Source organism: Marmota monax, unplaced genomic scaffold (genome assembly GCF_021218885.2).
Source record: "Marmota monax isolate L192 unplaced genomic scaffold, Marmota_monax_Labrador192_F-V1.1 WCK01_AAM20220418_F8-fsc00259, whole genome shotgun sequence".
Classification (NCBI taxonomy): Eukaryota; Metazoa; Chordata; class Mammalia; order Rodentia; family Sciuridae; genus Marmota; species Marmota monax.
In genome coordinates, this window is record NW_026694482.1 from 742291 (window position 1) to 767008 (window position 24718).

At 49.6% G+C, this 24718-nt stretch overlaps 1 protein-coding gene across 1 annotated transcript in view; it reads left to right on the plus strand.

The window, feature by feature from the left end:
- Window positions 1-14394, plus strand: part of Mboat1 (membrane bound O-acyltransferase domain containing 1) — a 156468-nt gene extending 142074 nt beyond the window's left edge. The window contains exon 13 of the mRNA XM_046419126.2: window positions 12617-14394. Coding sequence (XP_046275082.1) covers window positions 12617-12620 — 4 coding nt within the window. The 3' untranslated portion in view covers window positions 12621-14394. The remainder of the gene's footprint in view (window positions 1-12616) is intronic.
- The last annotated feature ends 10324 nt before the right edge of the window (window positions 14395-24718 follow it).

A 24718-nucleotide genomic window follows, 5' to 3' on the forward strand; every position in this document is an offset into this window, starting at 1 on the left:
ATCACTTATTGTTTGACCTTGGGCAAGTTACTCAACCTCTCTGGGCCATGGTTATTCTTAGCTCTTAAATGGGGGGTATTGTGAATACCTGCTTCATGGGTACGATCGTGGATGGGGTCAAATGCAATGATGCATGGGACGTAGTGTAATGCCAGCACATAGTAGGCCCTTCATAATGAATGGTTTGACTGCTCTTAGCCTGGGAGGGGATTTTATCCGGAATCATTTTTAGCTTCCAGGACTTACAAAAGTATTTACACATATTGTGGGGAAGGCGTGTCCTAAAACATTCGTTACGCCTGGACGAGGACAGCTAACGTTGTTTATCTTGATGGTTTTCAGAGCTGCCAGCGGCCGTGGGTCTGGAGATGAACACCGTCCATCCTGTTTAGAGACTCAGGTCTGGTGTGGGTTATAATTCTACCATTAGAGCCCCGGTCATCTCCTTCTATTTGCATGGCTCTCCTCCTACACTGAACAGGAGAGCCCGGGGAAGATAATGATCCTCATTTGTATCAGTTAGGGTCTCAACCTGCTCTGAAACGTCCTTCATTAGGCTTGTAGGCTGTATTTATTTTCATTACTCTTGGACTTTCGGAACCATTGGCTGCTGCTGCTTTTTCTGGACATTTCTCCCTGCAGAGCTGTTTGACGGCACCAGCAGCGCGGCTCCCTTTCGCATTTTATTTCGTAGGTCGTAGAGCTCTCCTCGTCACCGGCACTGCGGCCTGAACTTCACCTGGCCTCGGCCAGAACGTCTAAGTCCCTGCCACCTTCACAGTCCCCCTGCCCATTACCTTGCCACCCAGGTTAGCGCCTTGCCTTGCCGACTTCCTCCCACAGCCCTGGGAGGTCTGGAGCGCTGACCAGCTCCGTCCTGCAGTGAAGATCACCCTGCTCGCCATGGTTGGGAAATGCTGGCTTCCCGTCTTAGAGCGACCAGACCACTAATGACCAAGAAGCAATGCCTTGCAATTTCGAGGTGTGTGCAATCTTTAAAAAAATAAACTAAAAGGCATTAACTGCCAAGAGCTTCACCCCCCTAGCAGGAAGGAAGCGTTTGAGATGTGGGTGCTGTTGACTCTCCCAGGACCTGGCCGGGAGCCATTCTCATAGCGCTTCCCATGGCACAGAAGGGCCTCTGCGTCCCTGACGATGGCATGTGGCCCTGCCGTGAGCGGCAGCACCACCCAAAGCCCTGCAAGAGCTCTGGCGGAAGGTGCCATTGTGCGGAACACACTTGGTATTTACTCCAGCCCGGGCTCCCACGTGGTCTCCCTCAGTAACAAATGTGATTCTGTTAGTAACTGTTTTGGTAAATGAGTCATATTGTAGCAATCTTCATGAATCAAAGATAATTATATTTTTACTCAGCTAGCACTGGTTAAGAAAACGCGCTCATTCTTCAATTAGCTATCTTTTCACTGTGGTGTTTATCCACAGGGTCTTTCATATAATTTTCACCTAATTCCTTGTGCCCCTTTCCCCATCAGTTAACGCCTTTTTAAGATTTTGGAGCCTCCCCATGTTTCCCTGCCTATTCTTTATCAATGTTCTTCTTTTTACATGCATAGGAAACAAGTGTGGTGGATTAAATTAGGCTTGCCCAGAGGGGCTGGAGATAACATTCTTCCATAGCCAGGGGAGTTATTTATAAACCATGACATTCCTTCCTCATTCTTCAAAGAGAAGATGATTGTCTGCATCTCATCTGTCTTATACTAACTTAAAATCTTCTTCAAAATGACCAGGGGAAGTGAAATTGCCACTAGTTAAAGCCACTATTTTTGCCCATATGTACCACAAACACTGTCGAGAGATTCATACATTCAGTTCCTGACAGGTCACAAAGACTCCACAAGTCAGCTATTATTTTCTCCATTTAACAGATGAGCAAGTCAAGGCTTACAGGTTAAATAATTTGCCTAAGGCCACGCAGCTGTGGCAGAACTAGTAGACCCCAGCTTTGACTCAGGCATCTCGTATATGATGCCCACTTCATGGCCTTCTGTGTAGGCCCTCTGGATCACTGTGACAAATGACCCGAGACTGGATAATTTTAAATAGCAAAAATTTATTTCTCACAGTTCTGGAGACTGGGAAGAGCAAGGTGCTGGTGGAATGTGATGGGGGAACCTCTTCACTTCCAAGATGGGGCCTTGGTGCTGTGCCATACTGAAGAAGGCAGAAGGGCAGAAAGGGGCCATCGTGCCTGCAGAAGGCCTCTTTCATGGAAGCCCACTCCCCAGGTAAGGGGCCTCAGTGACCACTCACTCCTAAAGAGCCTCCTCTCAATGTCCTTGTGTTGGCGATGAAGGGTCAGCATACATTTTGGAGGGGGCACAAGTACTCAGACCACTCGTCTTATCCGCGACCGAGCATGGTCATTTTTCTGCTGTCGCCCTGCTTTATGGTGGGCACAGAATCACCTGCCACCACTGGGGTCAGCGGGGATGGGCTCCTGGTCCTCTTACTAGGGGAGGGGCAGGGGCCCATCAAGACTGGGCCTGCTTAGCTTCCACTTCTCCACCCCCTTTCTGTCCTGACTGCCCTGGGCCTTTGTGAAGTAGGAATACAGGTCGGTTTGTCTTTGTGGCCTCTGAGCCCCTGTTGTGTGTCCTGTTCTCCTCTCCCTGGTCCTCGCCCCTCTCAAAGCCACCCCCTACCCCTTGCGGCGGTGCACACCTATAATCCCAGTGGCTCTGGAGGCTGAGGGAGGAGGACCGCTGGCAGGTTCCAAGCCAGCCTCAGCAACTTAGTGAGGCCCTGTCTCTAAATAAAAATACTTATAAAAAGGGCTGGGGCTGCGGCTCAGTGGTAAGCGCCCAGTGTTCAATTCCCGGCACCCAGAGGACACCAAACCCAACACATCAACCAGGGCAAACCCGACCTCCCTCTGGGGTGCCCATCACGGCCCGGGCAGGCAGGAGGACCCCGCGCAGCCCTTCTCAGGCCTTAACGGTGGGAGGCACGGGACTCCGCGGCAGTGGGCCTCGTGGGCCCGGAGTCCGTACGTCCACCACGTCCACAGGCCTCGCGGTGGTGAGGACAAGCGCCCCCTAAAGGCCGACCGTTGAAGGCCGGCCCCAGCCCCGGGCTCTGTGGGGGTGGAGCCTTTAAGAGGCGGGGCCTGGCAGCAGGAAGTGAGGTCACTGGGGGCGTGGCCGTTAAGGGATGCCGAGCGCCGCCCTTCCTGTCTGTCTCCCGCTGCGCTGCGGGGGTGGGTGTCCCTTCCGGGGGTGGGTGGCCGTGCTGTCCGGCTCCACCGCCGCGTCCTGCCTCGTCCCGCCTTGTCCCACCTCGTCCAGCCTCGTCCCGGTCCCAGCGCTCGGAGTCCCGGCCGTGGGCCGAAGCCTGGGAGACGGTGAGCCAGAGTGAACCTTTCTTCCTGCTCAGTCGCTGGCCTCAGGCGCTTTGTGACAGCGGCGGAAAGCTGGCTCGGCGCGGCCTGGAGCCCGGGCGCCCCACCGCTGCCGCACCCGGTGCTTTTATCTGTAGCTTTGAGGCCGGGCCTCGCCAAGGTGGCCGTGAGCTTGGCCTCGCCTGCCGGCCTCCACGGTGCTGGGCCCGCAGCCTTGCCCGGTGCCCAGCTGGCGCTCGTGTTCACTCTGGGCCCCGTGACAAGCCGCGGGCTGCCTACCTGGCGGGGCCCACCTGCGCCTCCACCGCTTGCCTGGCTCTCAGGCCGGTGGTTCCTGGGCACCGCAGGGGCAGCTGTGCTAGGGTCCGTCCTTTGAGGCCCTCCCCACCCAGGCCTGCTTCCTAAGGCTCCTCTGGCCACCAGGCCCTGACCGCCGCGTGGCCTCGAGGCTCTGCTGAGTGCTAGGTGGCGCTGGGTCATCTGTGCCCTGCTCAGGCCTCCATCCTCGTGTTTAGCAGGAGGTGGGACCGGAGCTCGTGTTTAGCAAGAGGTGGGACCGGAGCTCACCCAGTTCTGCCATCCCCTTCCGCCCCGGTTGAACCAGAAGGGGGAAGGTGGACAGCTGGGGCTTTGGGAGGTCACTGTGGGGCTTGGGGGGCTCGAGGGGGGAAGCAGCGTGTCCAGGGGGAGGTGGTGGCTGCTGCCTGGCCCCTTTCTGATGGGGAGATTTCACCCACCAGCGTGGAGAGGTCCCTGCTGAGCGGGAAACCCACCAGTGGCCGACACTTGGGCTTCAAGGATCCTTTGCCCTGCCTGGAGGTGCCTGCAGCCCTCTGCCCTTTCCCAAGGGGTGTCCCCGCGGGCATCCACCTGCAGTGTCTTCACCCTTTTCCCACCTGGGAGCCACCCAGGCTCGTTCCCTGCCCTGAACCTCGTGTACCGGTGGCTGGAGGCCCCGCCGGCTTTCAGGAGTTGGCCCAGGGCCTCTGTCGGGGACATCTGTGAGAGCAGGAAACTCCTCCCATCTCATTCACGTAATAGATAGGATGAGGAATCAGCTGCTGATGTGCAACTTGGGGCTGTTCGTTTTGTCACAATAAATAAGGCTCTGCTGCTGCTGCTGTCCCCGCAGCCGGGTGTTCAGCCCTGTGCTCTGCTCTCTCCTTTAGAGTCCCCACAGATGGCTCCCCCTCCGTTCTCCCCTCTGACCCTGCCTCCACAGACTGACTTCTGAGTCTGTGGGGTTGTTTGGCTGATTAGGGCTTTGCCTCAGAGTCACCCTGGGGCCCCTTGCCCTGTGCCACCTTCCCCTCACCTCTACCCCATGACACTGCAGCCCTGCTCCCCAGGCGTGGCCCATGACCAGCAGCCTCAGGTCCCCTGGATGCCTGTTAGATGCGTGGCCTCTGCAGCTGCTGCCTGGACTTCCTGAACCAGAAGCAGCAAGCACTTAACAAGACCCGGGGTGGCTCATGCCCCTGCGCATGGAAGCCTGGAGAGCACAGAGCGCTGGTCTAAAGGAACCAGGACAGATTGTGTAAATTCAGGAGATGAGGAGCTGGAATACAGCACGTGGCACAACCTTGGGGACTAGTAGGGTGGCATCCCCTCTCCAAGCCTGTCTCTCAGTACACATGTGGTCAGCGAGGTTACTGCTCAGGCTTCCACACCAGGCACAAGGACAGGGAAGTGGCTGAGCCAGTGAAGGTGAAGAGGACGTTGTTACTGGTGTCCTAGGAGGGACAGAAGCAAGGGACAGGGTGTGCCTCAATCCCACTTTGTTTAGACCAACTTCTTTAATATTGTGCTTAATGCTAGAGGAAGAGATGGGCTGGGGATGTGGAGGACGTGACAACTGGGATGATATGACCTTCAGGTTGGAGGTGAGCATGCCCTGCTGCATGCAGATATCACAGTGGACCCTGGATTAGTGTCCCAGGGCCACTGTAACAAAGTGATTGGTGACCACCCAGTCTTGCCAGCCGGGGGCCCATCAGCACTCATTCATTCTCAGCACTGTTCTGGAGGCTGGCCGTCCAAGGTCAAGGTGTGGGCAGAGTTGGCTGCTGAGGCCTCCCCTCTCTGTGTGTGTCTGTGTCCCAATCTCTTGTAAGGACAGCAGTGATATTGGGTTAGGGCCCATTCTGTTGGCTTCATTTTATTTACCTGCGTAAAGCAAGAAGCTGGTTCCCCGGAGACTCTGAGGTGAATCTGCTCCCGTCCTTCTCTGGGCACAGATTTGCTGGTGACCTTGGCAGTTCTTGACTAGGAGGTGTGTCACCTGGTCTCGGCCTTCATCCTCACGGGCACACTCCCTGTGAGCATGTGTCTGTGTCCACGTGACCCCTGCTACCAGGACACCAGTCCTGTGGCAGTGGGGTTCACTGCAACTTGATCCACCTCTGCAAAGAACCTCTTTCCAAACACCAGCACGTTCTGGGGTACCAGGGATCAGGTCTCCGGCATCCTTTTTGGAGGATGCAGTCACAGCCCTCAGCAGAGCTGAATCCAAGGGTCTCATTTGCACTGCACCTGATGTCACAGGGCGAGGGGAATGGCCGTTCTCCCTTGCTCCCGCCCTCCTCTGGGAAGCTTTTGGGATCAGGAAGTGGGGGTGGGTGGCAGGTCAAGAGGACAGGCCTGGCAGAGCCGCTGGAAGAAAGAAAGAGTAGCCAAGGCAGGCCTTTTTGTTGTTGTTGTTGTTGTTTAATGTTTAGAAAACTAAAGAAAGGGAAATCAATTATGGGGCCTACCTGAATTTTATTTCCTCACCCAAAACCAAATTACTCAGCAAACTTATCGCTCGCTATTGCAGGCTCCGGTATTAAAGAAAACAATCAGGCAGGCAGGATTAATCTCCGACAGCCGCCTTATCTTCCACTTGCACCTTTGTTATTTTCTGATGAGCTTCTCCTTTTCTGCTGCCACGTCGTACCATACCTCACTGGTCCCTTTCATTTTATCATCAGGCAGGAGCGGAGGACCTTTCAGTTTATTAAAAAACCTTTATTTGTGAAGAACAAAGAGGGGGGAAAAAGGCAAACAATGAGGTCAGACAATCTCCTTCCTGCCAGGAGTCACTCACCTGTTATTTAGAGTGTTATCAGTTAGGGGGAGACTTGCATCCTGGAAACGAGGCTCTGACAGGCTGCTCGGTTACACACACACACACACACACACACACACACACACACCCTCGCATCTGACGGACACACATCAACCTCCACAAAGGCCCTGCACTAGAAAGCTGCAGCGTTTGTTTTCTTTTGTCTCTAAGCTTCTGGGAAAGAAAAAATAAAAGGGCCTGGCCGTCCTGCCCCTGGCACTTCCTGGCACACCCACTTTCCTCTCCCACGCAGCAGAGGCTTCCTCTCCAGGTCAGTGGCCACGGAGCTGCACCCTGTGGCTGGGAGCACCTTGGTGGCTCGTCTCTGCGTCTTACCTGCCATTTACTATTCTGGGGCTGGGTGGGAGGGAGCCACTGGGGCACCTGCTGGTTTCTGTTTGGGGTTGAGGGGATGTTGTCATGGGCCTCACCCTGTCCACACGAGGCTGGGGTAGTAGTAGGAACTCCTAGGGCAGGCTCCCTCGTATCTCCGTGCCTCTGTTTCTTGTGTCGGAGGGCCTCCAGCAGGGGGTCTAAGATCCTGTCGTCTCTGATACTCTGGATCCTGGACCCGCTTCACAGACGTGGCCAGGCCTGTGCCACTCTGCTTGCCTTTTGTTGGCAGGGTGGCTTTGAGAAGGTCACTCGTACTCCTCTGAGATCTCACGTGGACCTGTGAATCTAGGATGGGTATATTTGCTGTCCTACGTTATTGTGCAAATCTAAGAAGCTGAAGTTCAGGTATGGTGTTCATGGTGTTCATCTCCTAGGACTGTGGGGGGCGTCTCCACGACACTCCACCTTTTGAAAAAGCCTCCTCTGCAGTCAGTAGCAGGTAGTAATAGGAACACCACAGTCTCCCTCAGGAGAGTCTGCCTTTGGCCCTCAGGTGATGTCCCTCGTATTCACAGGTCCCCCTGTGCAAGGGAGGGTGGATTCCAGATGCAGGCAGCACCCCAGGAGGTGGGATCCTGGGGGCCATTGGAACCCCTCCTGCCACACTGTGTCTCCGAGTTCTTTGGTCTGAACGTCCCTCTGGGGCTCATCACACACTTTTTCCCTGTTGGTTTAGGGGTGAGGCAGGTCCATCTGGGGTGGGGGCTCTGACTTTTCTGTTCACTCTGTTTACCCCACTAATGAAATGGAGAGCAAATATTATGGTTTGCTTGATTGCAACTAGGAAAGACCTGAGGGTATCCATCATCTGGGGGACAGTGGCTAACCCCTGGGAACAGCCACCTGGGGTGGAAGAGTGCCATGACATGGACAGCCAGGGATGTTGGGCCTGTCCTGTTACTGGCAGTCTGCTTCTCTGTACTTGACAGGACCAAGTGACCTTGAACCCTATGGCTCCTTGAGTCTTTTCCTGCCCCCAGTGTCCCTTGTGAGAGATCCTAATTTAGAAGCTCAAATCAGGCCTTCTGAATTTTTGACCATTTCCTGTAATTTGCCTGTATTTCACTCCAGATCCCAGTCTCTGGGGTTCTGACCTCCCTGATACCCAGGTTCTGAATTTCTCCCTGTTGGTATCTAATGCCGTCTTTGAGTCTGGGCTGGACCTTAACTGTCACTGGATTTGGCAACTTGGCCAGAGGACCTCAGTCCCTTCCCTTAAAGACATCGGGCCCTGTGTGTCCCCTTCCTTCATCGTTCTGGGCTTGGTGTGCTCCCTGATTCCCCTGCCTCTTCCCCACTTCCCTCTGTCTTCCCCCAAGGTTTCGAAGGACCTTTGGGGAGTTTGGACGGACATGGCAAGGTGCCAGCTTCTCAGCCTCGCATGCCTCTGTGAACTCTGCTGAACTCGCTCACGGCATCCTTGCTGAGGCTGAGTTATGTCCCCTCCTGAGAACCCACTTCCTGCCCTTACCCGGAGGACAGGGCTCGGGGTTTGAAGGGAGAGGCCCTTTCTAGTCCCGAGAGAGCCCACAGCTCTGTTTTGATGTCCCACACTCACAGAGGCCGTCAAGCCTTCAGTGGGCACCACTTCACATGCACTAGGATGGATGTTGGTGGGGATGTGGAGAAGCTGGAACCCTCATGCGTTGTTGGCGGGAACGTGAAGTGATGTAGCCACGGGGGAAAGCGGCCTGCACAGAATTATCATGTGACCCTCGCCATTCCATTGCAGGTGTATCTCAAAAAGAACAGGAAACGAGCTCAGAGAGAGATTTGCATAGCCAAGTTTGTAACAGCATTATTCACAACAGCTAAAAGGGGGCAACGACCTCAATGGCCATTAACAGATGAATGGGTAAACAAAATGGTCTATATGTACACAGTGGAATAGTATTCAGCCATGAGAAGGATGGAAATTCTGATGTGTGCTGCAACGTGAGCCTGGAGTTCATTATGCTAAGTAAGATAATCCAGGCCAGAAGGACAAATATTGAATAGTTCCATCTATAATAGGTACGTAAAGCATCAAATTCATAGAAACAGAAAGTAGAGCTGTTGCCAGGACCTGGACGAGGGGAAACAGGGACATTTTGTCAATGGTATGGAGTTTCCACGATGGATTGAATGAGTGTCCTGCAGTGGCCCACGTGTTAAAGGCTTGGCCCCTGACCTGTGCCCCTGTTGGAAGGTGGTAGAACAGGTCACCTGGGGCCTGCCCTTGAAGAGGTACTTGAACCAGGTCCCCTTCCTCTCTCTTTGCTTCTCAGTCACTATGAGGTGAGCAACTTGCTGGGCCCTGTGTTCCTGCCCTGATGTGCGTCTTCACCTCAGGACGAAGAGCAGCCTGACCAAGTGGCATGGCTGGAACCTCCAAGACTGTGCCCAGGAAAATCTTTGTCTTTATAAGTTGGTCATCTCCAGTGCTTTGTTATGGTGGTGGAAAGCTGACACAGTTCTGTTTAGGACGATGGAAGAAAATCCCGGAGATGGTGGCGGTGTGGCTGCACAACATCGTCACGGTATTTAAAGTCACTGGGGTATGTTTGAAAGGGTTAAAGTGGGAGTTTTTTGTTACACGTTTCAACACAGAATGAATGATACACAGGCATGTTAATGTGTGTGCTTCGAAAGCCGCCAACATGCAGATTAGGCAGTATCCTACAGAGATAGAGAACTCAGATGGCGAAGTGGCGTGGCAGCTCGTGACACCTATCAGAGCCAGAAACGTTGATGGGAAAACTACAGAGTATGCGTCCTCTCCAGCTAGGTGGCACCACATGCAGTGGTACTTGTTCATACTTAACTAAACACAAAGCCGGATTCCAAATGAAAGCACCCTACTCGGTATTTTTATAACACACTTTTTGAAAATAGTAAAAGTTTATTTTTCATGCCAAGAATTGCACCACCCACTCTTCTATTACGGAATTGAAGTGGTACAAAAACGATGTGGAAAGGAAAGATGAAATAAACAGCACTCAGTGAGGAGAAGAAAAGGCCAAAGTTCAGCACAGCAAGGGCCCCGGGTCCAGGAGGCAGGTTTGGGCTCTGCTGTGCACCAGCCAAGTGGTCTTCCAGGACCAGGGGTCGGCCTGGGGCCGTCGCTCCATTCCATGTGTGTATCCTGAGCGTCTTTGAGTGAAGGACTCTTCCAGGTCTCCCTGTCCTCTGGGAACCACAGGAAGACCTGGTCCTGGCCATTCTGGATCTCATAGTCTGGCAGAGGAGGCCCTCTGTACCTTACTAAGGGTCACCCATCTGCCACCCTCTTCATTCTCCCGCTCCCCTGAGCCCTGGCTGCTCCTGGGTGTTGTGCCCCTCAGGTGTGCCCTCTGCCTCTCCTGCACTGGCTGCATCCTGCTTGCTCAGCCACTGCTTGTGCAGAGTTTCCTTCTCCACTAGGCCATCCGTCCCAGAGCTGCGATCAGCCAGGGCACACAGGACACACAGGACACACTGAGCACAACAGACACACATGAAATCTCTTTGCGGCTCATTTTTATAATTTTAAAAATAATGATTAGTTAGGAAACTGTGGACAACAGGCCCGTTGGGGGTTGCCACCCTAGTCCAGGAGTTCACTCAGGGACTGAGCGGGGAGGAAGGAGCTGGGAGCAACACTGTGCACATGGAATTACCGCATTTGCAGCCCAGTCCTGAGAGCAGCCTGAAGGGGACCAAGCAGGCCAGCGCTGGCCACACCCACCAGTGGACACAGGAGCATCAGGTGGGTGGGTGGGGCAGGTACGCCAGGCTGCAGGGCGTGGAGGCAGGTGGCAGGTAGAAGCCCAGGCAGGTGGTGGGTGTTGGAAAAGCAAAATCTAGGGTGGGAGGGTGAAGCACAGGAAGCCAGGGTGGGCCTCGTGCGTCAGTCTGGGCAGAGTTAGTTTCCTAGGAGACTGGCAGTGGACAGGAGGCTGCCTGGGGTGGAGGAGGTGGACTCCCTTGCAGGCCTGGCAGGGTGAGGCAAGGACCAGGCTGGGGAAGGGAGGTACCTGTGACAGCTGGGCACAGGGTGGGGACTTGATTATCAGGGAAAAGTGGAGGCACGGATGTCGCAGGGTCTGGTGTTGATTCTGTTCTCCCCTCATTCAGTAAATACCAAGGGTGTCACGCTGTGCCGCCTCGTGCGCTGCTGCACCAGGGGAGGTGAGCCGGGCCAGAGGGGCCTGCGGTGCACAAATGCATAAGTGAACAGTGTAGAAGGGCAGGTGCCTTTACAGGAGTGACAGGTCCCCAGTGACTGGTTGTCTGAAGGACTAATAGAAGAAGCTCCTGTCGTGTGGCACCTGTGAAGCTGCAAGTCCATGCGAGGAGAATGGAGGCCGAGAGGAAGCGAGTGTGGTGGAGGAGAGCTGGTGAGGGACTGCGAACAGAAGAGGGCCCTAGCGGAGGCACCAGGGAGCATACTACCAGGCCTGGAGCGGGTGGCGCGGCACTGGGGCTTTAAGAAAACTGAGGGCCGGAGAACTTCAGGACAAGGGGTGTCTCGGGGCCGAGGGTGGTCCCAGGGGAGCAGGACTTTACTCCCCCCAGCCTGCAGAACTGCCCTTCTGTGTCCTCACGTAGAAGAAGAGGGAACTGCTTCCTTCCTCATACAAGACTCGGGCCTGTCGTGGGAGTGCCCTCCCTCCACCTCGTCTGAACCCGGTCACCTCAGGCACCATCACCCGGGGCAGGTCTTCCACACGGATTTAGAGAGGAGGGGACAGGAGCATTGAGTCCACAGTGGGGGTGACTGGACATTTCAGAATGACCCCTCGCTGCTCTGTGGATGGGGTCTGTGTGTAGTTGTCTGTGCCTGTGTAGACGCTGAGGGTTTGACAATAAATTCCTTTTGCCCAGGACTGGAAAAATTCCAGAGTCTGGATTTGGGCAAATTCGAGTTGCACTAGTCACTGGCAGGTCAGTGCAGTGTGTGCGTGTGTGCGAGCTCTCCTGTGCTCCTGCAGAGGTGGAGAATGGAAAGGGAAGGCGAAGGAGGGCGGGAGGAGAGAGAGGCACAGATGACCCTGGGTCCCAGGGTTTCCGTCACAGCCACCCTAGCAGAGCACCAAGCCACCTCGCATCTCCGCGTGGCTCCCAGAGGTGGAGTGGACGCAGCGCATCTGCAGACGGTGCCCTCATCCTGACAGAGTGAACACTCCTGGGTCACCAGCAGCCAGCTCCATTAAGAGAACGTCCAGGGCCCCTTCAGGTCCCCTCTGGCCATGGCCACTCTCCCAGGTCACCTCTGCTCTGGATCCTGGTGGCCTGGATTAGTCTTGCCAGTTGGCGTACCTAAGATAGATGGCTTCACTGGATTCTGTTTTAAAGTCGACTCCAAAGCTGTTTTGAAGCTTTTCCCAAAGTGACATCCTCACTGGGAAAGGGGCAGGAGGGTGAATGAAGACATGCTCTGGCTTCCACGATGGCTCACAAGTGAACGGCGCCACCCGTGTGCTCCAGGGTGGCTTTAGATCAGGGCAGCGGCCCATCACGGGACACCAGGTGCCACTGTCCTAGCAGTCTCACCCTCTGCCCTGCTCGGTGGCAGACCCCCATGGCGCTGCCAGGAGGAACGGAGTGTGTGGCTCCAATAGGACTGCTCAGGAGAGGCCCTGGATGGTGTTGCCTGACAAATCCCACCCTTGGTCTTTAGCAAAGCAAAATATAAGAAGATCCTAAGTGGAAAGGAAGTCAATCAATTTATATTCCACGTGTGTCTTCAGCTCCACAACATTTTGAAGTAGACATTTTATTGTATTTTGCAGATAAGGAAACTGAGGCTCAGGAAACAGTCTCAAGACCACCCAGCTGAAGACCCCTGGATCACTTCCTGCTCTGCAGCCGTCTCTGTCACACTGCGTCGCTTCTCTGGACCATGATGTCTCAGCAGCACTCTTCCCTCTCTCTCCCTTTATCACTTGTGATTTTTAAAACATAGGAAGGAATATATGTTTTATTCAGCAAATGAATGAGACTCTTCACATCAGCGAGACCCTCATGTGTTGAATTGGGTCTTGGGTATTGAGCAAACAGTGATGATCAGACACCACAGGGCTTCTGCCCTCGTGGAAGTTGGTTCAGTGAAAATTAACTTCAGGTGAAAAATTCTTTAGGTGAAAACACCTAAAGAAGAAATCGCCAGATGTGTAAGAATCAGAGGGGTTAGGAAAAGCTGTAATGTGGTCTCACTACGCCAGGGATTTCAGAAAAAGCTCTTTGAGAACACCAGCTTGAGTGGAGTTCTTGGAGTGAGTGGGCACTAACAGGGTGAAATGGTGGCAGGAAGGGTGATTCCAGATATAAGGAGGTGCATGTGCAAAGGCCCTGGGGTGTGTGTTTGGGTCTGAACCATTGTGAGCATGAGAGGATGAAAGAAGAACAGTGTGGCTCGAGTGCAGACAGCAAGGCAGGACACTTGGGGAAATGCAGGAGTGAGACCGTGGGGCCAGACGGGGCTTCCCGAGCCATGAGAGTCTGCAGCCACAGCACAGTGAGTTTTTACTGAACGGCAAAGATAAAGAAACACCAATTTTCAGCTTCCTTTATCGTCTCCTGTATTACAGAGAATGCTTTGTAGCAAAGTGTGAATGTCCCTTGGAATTAACATTATTTGTTTCCTTTGGGGAAATATGTTCGTCCCACAGTGCTCTCCAGAACCAAATTAAAAATAAACATCTAAACCAAATTAGGCTGCCTAGAAACACTGATAGCACGAGCCAAAGGCAAGCCAAGTTAAAACGCTGAGTTCATGTCAGGTGAGCATAACTCACGTCCAGTAAGACTCACCCTGTGTGATTTCTAAGAAGGCCAGCTCTGTCCATTGACCCAGGAGCCTGCCTTGCACAGTGGGAGGGGGCAGGTGCTCCCAGCACCTCACTCTGGGGCTGTAGGTGAGGGCTTGGTCACTGTGGTTCAGGCTACATCGCTTCGGGCAAGTTCATTTCTGCTTTTTTCACACTGTATTTATTCCTTAGATGCACAGAGCAGGCAGCAAACCCACAACTACCTATACCTTAGATTAATGGTTCTCAGCCAGTGTGTGGCAGACCCCTAGAAGACTTGAAATGATTTCAGGGGAGTCTGAGACCCCATGGACATAGAACAGGTAAGGTCACGCCTCCCCCCAGTTTATAAATTGTGCATAGATGCTTTGTGATCATGTGGATTTACTGTCTCTTGGTCCAGTTAGTTTTAATCAGCAGGGAGTCCAAGTATGCCTACTCTGCTGGAGGTGGCCCTTCCAGGTTGTTGACATTTAGAAGGGGGCCTCCTGCTCAGAAAGTATGCAGATTAAGCAGTCGGCTCCTGGAGGCTTGGCAGCATGCAGTGAGGGTTGTGGTCACTTCTCATCCTCGCCAGGACGGGCTGGTGCGAGGACCAGGAGACAGAGGGGCAAGGCCGTGATGGCGAGCAGAGGTCGCTAGAGAAGCATCACCTATGCAGATCCAGGAGGAGAGTGCTCCCGCAGCTAACCCTGCTGAGCTCCCCTCCAAAGGCACCACGCGCCCCTGGCTGGGAGGCTGGGCGTGGCTACCTCACGTGCTCCTGAGCTGAGGCACACTCCTAGACACCTGTTCTGCCAGAGGCCTCTACATCCCTGGCGGGCGGCTTGGGATCTGTGTGGAGGGAGGGCGGCCGGTGGTGCCCAGGAGAGAGGTGCGTGAGTGGCCAACCCTCTGAGCACGTACATTTTGCTTCAACCTGGGTTTTGTGTGAGAATCCAATGTGTTTCACCTGTTTTGCTTGGCCAGTTAGGATTTGGGTATTTCATACTCATTTTCAAGAGACAAATGAAGACTCCAGGGTCACGAGGACACTGCCACTGCTCACAGTACTCTCTGTCCTGTGGTCCCCTAGGTGTAGTGGGAAGGAGGGGCAAGGAAAGGTTCCAACACCCGGTGGCCTCTGCACACCTGCTTTCCCACGCAGGTCTGCAGTTCTTACTTCCCAACAGCGAGGGGATGGTTTTCTCACTTTCCCTTTGCATCCACTGAGGCTCAGAGAAGCCCATGACTTGCCCAGGGTCAGGGAGGCAAGAGGAAGGACAGGGCTCTGAGCCAGGGCTGCCCAGTTCCGTCTGCGCTCTTCCTTGCTACATTCTGGTTACCCTCAAGTGGCAAGAAGCGGCTGCCACAGGACATTGGCACGGGGGCTTGCTTGACTGCGAGGCAGGTCCGGGTCACTGAGTGGTGAACTGGGTGACAGCTGCTCTTATGGTAAGGTGGTGAGCGACCGTGATGATGGCAGCTTAGGCGTGTGGTGAGTCAAGACGACTCCTCCCAGGGGCCTTCCCTGTGGAGCCTGCCTGTCCCGCCAGCCTGAGCATCACTTTAAATCTGGGCTGGGTCACCACCAACAATTAATGCCAGTTCACGTTGACTTTAATGTGTGTGCATATGTCACCCGTCTCTCTTCCCCCTGGGTGATTTTCAAAACTCTGCCATAAAAACAAACAAAAACAAAGAATGACAAGCCCAAGCAGGTGGAGAATCGCTGGGGAACTGAGGAAATGCGGTTCTCTTCTTGGCAGTCGTGATGCCTCCTGATTCCCTTTCCTGGCCCATCTTTGCCGACTGGAAGTGGAGCTCTGTCGTCTCCTGGTGCCTGAAGACAGCAAGGCCACTCTGCCTTTTCTTCCCTGACCCTCCTAAACTTTCCTCCCACGCTCAAGGTCCGGAGAGCTCTGCTGACGCAGGAGAAGCGGCCGATGGAGGTCTTGAGGTGTTCCGCTCCAGGCGTGGGACCTTCCCCCGAGGTCCTTTTCACTAGGTCTCCTTGAGTTTTCCCAGGTGGCCTTAGGTGTTGGAAAGAGGTCACAGAAATTCCCAGCAGAGATCTTGGTCATTTCTGGGCCTGAACTTCATACCAGGGCAGCCCAGAGGGCTGGTGGTGACCAAGGAAACCATGCTGGTTTAGGAGGGCTGCAAGAGCGATGGAGGGCCACCAGCTCCTCTCCTGAGGGTGTTCACAGAGCCCTGTGGTGGTGACCGTCACCAGGGGCTCCTACCTCAATACTGATGTCCATAAGGGCAAGGGTTACATGACCCGAGGACTGGGGAGGTGATGACTCTCATGTCACTCGAGGGCAGCCTTTAGCTAAGATTTACCCGTGTCACCTGTGTCACCCACTGAGTAGCTGTGTGCCCTTGGGTAAGGTATTTTCCTGCTTCACAGAGCTCAAGGGCCTCTGAGTGTGAGATGACCCCACGTTGAGACTGTTCTGCCAGCGAGCAGCACCAGCAGCTTGCCCACCCCTGCCTTCCTGGGGCATTTGGTCCAGAGAGGACAGAGCTGGCAAAGACCCAGTGTGGGCGAGCTTTCCTATGTGTTTAAAAACAGAAGTTTCCGTCAGAAAGCTTAACCGACAACTAACTTCACTCAATTAAAATAAAAATGAATGATGGTTACCAAAATATCTGCACCATCAAAAGATTATCACTCTGAATGTAGTGCATAAATCCTCAGTGTTATAATCATGGGATGATTGAAAGGCTGTTTTTTGTCTGCTTGTTTTTAGTATTATAAGTGTGATTCCATACTGGTTATCTGTGAAAAAAAAAATCAGATTTTTTTAGGGAAGGGGCTATTGAAGATTGCACCCAGGGGTGCTTTACCACTAAGCTACATCCCTATCCCTTTTAAAGTTTTTTTTTTAAAATATTCATTTTTTAGTTGTAGCTGGACACAATACCTTTATTTATTTAATTTTTATGTGGTGCATAGGATCGAACCCAGGGCCTTGCACGTGCTAGACGAGCACTCTACTTCTGAGCCACAACCCCAGCCCCTGTTTTAAAATTTTTGTATTTTGAGACAAACTCTCACTAAGTTGCTTAGGACCCCACTAATTTGTTGAGGCTGGCCTCAACCTTGGAATCCTCCCGCCTCAGCCTCCCAAATTAGTGAGACTACAGGTGTGTGCCACCATGTCCAGTGAAAAATATCTAATTTTGAACAAAATTAGACTGTTACATATGCTGAGAGCCACGGCTGAGTCTGTATGGCCCCTGGCATTTTGCCAACAGTATTGATTGACAGGCGAGGCATTACTATCCGCCTCTGCCGCAACTTTTGAGTTCTCGCACTATTTTGGAGTTCTCGTGGGGATTTCCGGGGATTCTCCGAGAGTTCCCATTGGTTGGGGAAGTGCAGGAGGAGGGATTTCCGGGAGAGATATTTCCGGCTGGGGGTTCCTGGACAAGCCTCATGGCGTTCGGGAGGATTCCCCGGGAGCTGTGTGAAGTGTTTTCCTGCAGTTCAAAAATAAAGTTTGTTCCTGCTTCAGTGGCTCGTGATTTGTGCCCAGCCAGACTGCGGCATACATATACATACCCCATTGCTTATTAACCGTGGTGATAATGATAGCTAGTGCCCACCTGCAGTAAGAGAGGACCGCTCCACTGCCCTCCAAGTTCTATTCAGAGTTTGAGCTCCTCAACCAAGTTATGTGTTGTTGGCAAAATAAATGCCCGGGGCATTGCGTGTTCTCTGTGGATGATGTGTGTGCGGGGGCAGGTCTGTTGGAGCACGGGCAGAGCCTGAGAAAACCCAGGCACTGCTCATCCTGCCACAGGCCTGGTCTTTTGGGGTGTACGGAGTGTCTGTTTCGGGAGCCAGGAACCAGATGGCTGGAAAACAGGTATTTTATTTCATCTGTGATTTACTTCTTGCTTCCTAGTGGCATTGGCTGGGCTGCTGGGCTCTCCCAGCCCTGTTCCGCCTGGTCTCAGAGGCTGCTCAGGGAATAGTTTATTCTCATTTACTTTATGTACATCCTGTAAATTTAGCACCAAGACCTGCTGTCAAGTAGCCTGCGTTTTCCGTTTTCCAAATTTTGGTGTCTTGTTGTCATTTGAATTCATTTTAGCTGTTTCTATTTTCTTAGTTTTTCAAATCCCTGCCCTACTTTAAGGAACCTTAACTTGATTTGAGGAAATAAGTCTTGGGTATTGAAGACAGAGTTTTTAGGTAAAATTGTTTCTTTCGTGCATTGTAGAGGTGGGTATGCATCTTGTACGTTTGTTGTAATAATATAAAATTTCTCAACTAATAACCTATACACGCACATAATCATGTGTATATTTTACCCGCTATCTGGCCCGTAGATTCATAAGAGCATTATGGCAAAGGGAAAGTGGTAGATATTTTTTCTTTCATTTTATACTTAAATAAATAAATGAATAATGAATAAGCATGCCATTTGTCTGTAAAAAAATTAATGACTTTTTTTAGTGATAACTTTTAAATATATATTCCTGATGAATAAACTTCATAAATACTGTACCAATATATTATGAGCTGGATTTCTATAAGGAGATGGTAGTTATCAGATTTTTCTTGAAACAAGGTGAGGAAAACAGAAGAGGGGTGCAACTCATTCATTTTACCCCTGCTGGGTGTTTATAGGCCTGCTCTGTCCTAGCGGATGGGCCCCACTGTATCTCACATGATGCCCTGTGCACTGTCAGGCCATAGGCACAAAGGGGACAGGTGAATCTGTGTCACCAGAATGGGGTCTGGACACTGCAGACCTCTGCTGCTGATGTCTTCTACCAGGGAGGAGCGCGTGTGGTCAGTTCAGCTGTCTTTGTCCAGGCTGCTCTCTTTACCCGCCTCCAGGTGGCCACCCATCAGGTCCCTGTTGCCCTAGGCAGCTCCTGTAACACGTCCCTCTGCTGACTTGTTTACTGTTCCCTCTCCGACTTAGAGGTTCCCTGTGGTAGGGGCTGTCTTAGTGGTCTTAGGTCATCAGTGGTTGGCACAGTACCTGGCACGTGCCCAGTGTAGGATCACGGCTGATGAATGAATAAGCCAACTGCATGATGTATTAGGGTTCTCCAAAGAAACAGAGCTGGCGGGGTGTAGGTGGTGGGGGAAGAAGAAAGGAGGAAGTGGGGGTGGGGTGGGGGGAAAAGAGAGATTAAGGAATTGACTTACGTGATTGTGAGCCTCCCCCAAATCAGTGCGGAGGCAGCCAGGCTGGAGAACCAGAAAGAGCCCATGGTACAGCTCAAGTCCAAAGGCTGGTGGAATTTCCTCTGCACAGGGGATGTCAGTCCTTGATTCTCTTGAGGCCTTTAACTGATAGGATGAGGCCCACCCACATTATGCAGGGCTACTATCTACTCTACCAAACGTCCCCCAATTTAAATGTAAATCTTATCCAGAAACACCCTCACAGAAATAATCAGAGGAATGTTCAACCAAATATCTGACCACTGTGGCCAGCCTAATTGACACATAAAAAGAACCATCATACGTGATTTAATCACATTTTAAATAGGCAGTGCCTGATCACTTTGCTGGCATCTCTGAAGTTATCACTTCCGCGGGGGAATGTTTAACTGGCTGTAATGTATTTTACCCAGACAAATATTCTAACGCTGACAAATGTTGGTGTCAGTAAAATAATAGATCGCTCTTCTGTTTCAACTCTAATTCCCAAACTGATATGTAACATAAAGTCAGAATCAACGCTAAGAGTAGGCAGTTGTTTTCTTTCAGATATCTGATGACCAGGGATGGAAAATTCAGTATGGTTATGCAGCAAAGAAACACTTTACTATTTTATTTAATCTTTGAACATAATACATTCACATAGCTTAATAGTCAAATATAAAGAAATCATTGGAAACTCTCTCTGCAGTCTCACATTTCCTACTTCTCCACCCTGCTTCCTCTAGATACCTTTTTTCTATGTTTTTAATTGGTGCATTATGGTCGTACAAAATGGTGGGATTTGTTGTGACACATCACGCATGTACACAATACCGCGTATAAAGTGGCCAGTCCCACTGCCAGTTGTCATCCTCTCTCCCTCTCCTTTCTAGCTCTGCTCTACTCCACTGGTCTACCCTGGATCTTCATGGATTCTGTCACCACCTTTCATTGCCCTTTTCCTCTTTAACTCACATATGAGAGAAAACATATGAGTCTTGACTTTCTGAGTTTGGCTGTTTTGCTTTAAATAGTTTTCTCAAATTCCATCTGTTTTCTTGAAAATGACATGATTTCATTTTTCTCTATGGCTAAATAAAAATGTGTCTCTTTGCCACATTTCTTTATCCGTTGGTCCACTGATGGGACACCTCGGCTGGTTCCATAGTTCTGCTAATGTGAGTTGTGGTACTGTAAACACGGGTATGCATGTGTCGCTACAGTATGACTTTAATTAAGCAGGATAAATACCCGGGAGTGGTACACCTGGGCCATATGGTGGCTTCATGCCTAGTCTTTGAGGAACCTCCATACTGATTTCCATATTGATTGTAGTAATTTACAGTCCCACCAAAAGTATGGAAGTGTTCCTTTTTCACCACCACGTCTCCAGAATTTATTATTCTTTGTATTCGTAATAACTACCGTTCTCACTGGAGGGAGATGAAATCTCAGTACAGTTTTGATTTCTATTTTCTTGATTGCTAAGGATGTTGTGATATTGGCTTCATAGAATGAATTTGTAAGAGTTCCATCCCTTTTATTTCATGGAATAATTTGAGGAGCATTGGTATTAGTTCTTCTTTAAAGATTTGATAGAATTCAGGAGAAAATCCATCTGGTTCTGGGCTTTTCTTTGTTGGAAGTCTTTTTATTACTCTTTGCATCTCATTATTAGTTATTGGTCTGTTTTGGTTTTCTGTATCCTCTTGATTCATTTTGTATCTAGAAAAGTATTATTTTTTCTGGGTTTTCAGTTTATTAGAGTATAGTTTTCTGAATAGACCCAGGGATGGCGTATATCCTGTGATGTCTGTGGTGATGGCTCCTTTTCATCTCTAATGTTACTAATCAGATAGTCTGTCTTTTTCTCTTGGTCAATTTGGCTAAGGCCTTATCAGTCTTTTTAACTTTTTTCATAGAACCAACTCTTCATTTCATTGATACTTTGTATTGCTTTTTTAATTTTCAGTTTCATTGATTTTTGACTCTGATCTTAATTATTTCCTTCCTTCTGTTAGTTTTGGAATTGTTTACTTTTCTTTTCCAGTGGTGTTGAGATGTATCAATAGGTTGTTTATTTGGAAAATTTAATTGTACTTGATCTATTGCTATCTCTAGATTATAATTTTTTAATAAGTTTGTAAGTGTGGCATAACATTCTAGCAATGTGTTTTTATCTTTGTTTTATCTTTGTGTGCTAATAATACATCATCCATATAGTGAAATATTTGTAGTTCAGGATTTTGATTTCTAAGTGGCTGGATTACTTTGTTAACATAAATTTGACACATAGTTGGGCTGTTAGCCATCCCTTGAGGGAGTACTTTCCATTCATATCTCTGATCAGGACCTTCATGATTCAGTGCAGGGATAGTAAATGCAAAACGTGGACTATCCTCAGGATGAACTGGAATTGAAAAAAAACAATCTTTAATATCTATAACTAAAACATACCAGGTTTTTGGCAAAGCAGACAACTGAGGAATCCCTGATTGAGCAGGTCCCATAATAACCATCTCATTATTAATGGCTCTTAAATCTTGCAATAATCTCCATTTACCAGATTTCTTTTTGATGACAAAAATGGGAGTATTATGGGGAGATACAGAAGGTTGTATATGTCCTTCTGCTAATTGTTGTTTGACCAGGTCATGGGCTGCTTGTATCTTTTCTTTAGTCAGGGGCCACTGAGGAACCCATACTGGTCTTTCTGATTTCCAAGTAATTTTTATTGTCTCAGTGGCCCTTTCTGAAAATCCAACCCATGTCTGTCTGTTCCTTGATCTATTTGTATTGGTGCTGCTATACCTTGTTCTTGTTTTTCTAATCTTTTTCCTTTCCTAAAACCTTGTCTAGTCATAATAGTGGGTGCATTTTGGTTGATGTTATTTGTTAATGTCAAACCTAATTGATCTAGGACATCTCGTCCCCATAAATGTATAGGAAGATGATCCAATACATATGGCTGTATAGTTCCTTCACATCCTTCAGGATCCTTCCAATCTAATACCATTGCACTTCTATGGGGATTAGTTGCCACTCCTAGGCCTCGAAGCGTTTGAGTGGCTTGTTGTAATGGCCAATGTTTTGGCCATTCTTGACGAGAGATGATGCTAAGGTCTGCACCTGTATCCAGTAGCCCATTAAATTCATGTCCTTGAATATTTAGTTTTAGCGTGGGGCGAGAATCTAAATTTAAAGAAAGCATAGCCCAATCTACACCTGTGGAGCCTAATCCCTTGGAACCTCTTTCTACAGTACGACTGGAAAATTTATCATGTAGGCTGGGTATTATTAGTAACTGTGCTATTCTATCTCCTGGTGAAATTACTGATATACCCTTTGGAGAACTGGCTATAATTTTTATTTCACCTTCATAATCGGGATCAATTACCCCAGGACTTATCATAAGTCCTTTTAGAGTAGAAGAGCTGCGTCCCAATAATAAGCCTACTGTTCCTTTGGGAAGAGGTCCTTTCACCCCTGTGGGAATGATTTGAACTCCCATCTCTGGAGTTAGTACTGCTCTGGCGGAGGCGCAGATGTCCAACCCTGCGCTCCCTCTGGTTTGTCTGATGAGGGATCTGATGGACAATGTGTCCTGGGCACTACCCTAATGGGGTTGCTGGGTTCCTCCAGTGCTCCGTATATTTGTGGTTTTGGGCCCCGGAGCATTGGGCCCCCCTGTCCGTTTTTTGGCAATGGAGCCCGATGCCTTTCTCCACGATATCGTGGATAAACACCTGGTCCTTGTTCGTTTTTTGATAATGGAGTACCCTCTATGGTGGTTTGAGAACGGCATTCATTAGCCCAATGTCTCCCTCTACGGCATCGTGGGCAAATACCTGGTATTCTACTCCTTTGATACCTAGTTTTGTTAAACCCTCCTCCAATGGGGCAATTCCTTTTAAAATGTCCTGTTTGTTCACAATTGTAGCATGTTCTTGGCCTGGCATCTAAAGCCTGTTTTACTGCAGCTGCCACAATTTGCCCTTGTTCATTAATGTCTCTGGCATCTAAAGCCTGTTTTACTGCAGCTGCCACGACTTGCTCTTGTTCATTAATGTCTCTACATAATTTAATATATGTGTTTAAATCTTCATGTTTCCATGGTCTAATGATATCTCTGCACCAACGATTCGCTTGCTCATAAGCCAGGTGTTTTAGTAATGGCATTGCTTGTTCTGTATTCCCAAAAACTCTGGTAGCTGTTTGAATAAGCCTATCTACAAATTCAGCATAAGGTTCATTAGCTCCTTGTATTACCTTAGATAATTGACCTTGTAAACCTCCATGTCCTTGTAAAGTCTTCCATGCCTTAATTGCATCTGCAGCAATTTGTGCGTATACGCCAGGATCATATGCAATTTGTTGCTGCTGATCCTCATAAGGTCCCTTTCCTAACAACATATGTAGATTTCTCTGAGGATAACCAGCTGCTGCATTTCGCCTAGCCGTCTCCTTGCAAAATTCCTCATTGGCAACCTTCCATAACAGGTATTGTCCTCCATTTAGCACAGCTTTACACATATTAGCCCAATCTGCTGGCGTCATGTTCAAGTTGTTAATGGATTCGACCATGCTTACAGTGAAGGGTGCTTGAGGACCATAGGTTGTTACAGCCTCTTTTAGCTGCTTCACTGTTTTGAAATTTAAAACTTGGTAAAATCGCTGCCCTCCTGCCTCAAATACAGGGCATGTTAATATTTGAGATCTTGTCTTAGGATCCCAACTATCAACTGCGGGGGTTGGGGGCCTCCCAGCATATGGAGGTGGCGCTGTTGGTTGGACTTTTACACCCTCTGGTGATAGAAAGGTGTTAGTAGCAGTCTCCTGTTGTAACTTTCCCCCTGATGGCTTTTTCTGTTTTACACTTTCTTTCTCTGTCTGACTAGCTTGAGAGGCCTTCTCTTTTACTTGAATCTTTTCCTCTGTCTGACTAACTTGAGAGACCTTCTCTTTTACTTGAATCATTATGTCTTCTCCTTCCTCTACCATTGTCTGAACTGAAGGCTTTGGACTAAGCAAACAAGATATGAACGTCCACAATGGCAATGTGCCATCTGGCAGAGTCCCTGGGCTTTTCTTTTCTATTCTTTTTAAATCTTCACCATGATGGTTCCATTGTGATATATTTAACAACTCCTCCGGTGGTGGCAGTTGAGGCTCTGAGGGTTTTTCCTGAGAGGCTGTTTTGTTTGGCGTGTGTGGTTCTAAAAATAAAGTTAGTTTCTTTTGACAAGTGGCTCCTGATTGTGCCCAGCTAGACTGCGGCAGCAAGGAATCATATTTATATTTTTAATATTTGCTTAGAATTGCCTTGTGACCTAAAAAGTGTTCTATTTTGGGAAAGGCTCTATGAGTATCTGAAAAGAAAGTGTATTTGACTGCTGTAAGAAATAATCTATAGATGTGTGAAGTTCTTTTGATTTGTTTTTTTTTTTTTTTTTTTTTTTTTTTAGATTTGAAGAGTCTTTACTGAGTTCAGGTCTGAATGACCTACATATTGGTGAGAGAGAGGTGTTGAAATCACCCAGTAATATTGTACTGTGGTCTCTCTGAGGTTTTAATTTGAGTAGTGTCTATTTTTGTAATGAGTCACACCAATGTTTAGGACATAAATGTTTACTATAATTGCATCTTTTTTTAAAAAAAATTTCCCTTTACCAGTAGGAAGTGACCATCTTTGTCTGTTCTGATTAATTTTGGCTCAAAGTGTGCTTTGTCAGATATGTGAGTAGCTAATCCTGCTTATTTTCAGGCCCCATTTACAAGGAATATACATTCACATCCTTTTTTAAGCCTGTGGCTGTCTTGGCCTGTAAGGTGAATCTCTTGCAAACAACATATAGGTGGGCCTTGTTTTTTAATTCATTCTCCCAGCTTGTGTCTTCAAGGGGAGAATCGAAGCCATTTATATTCAATGT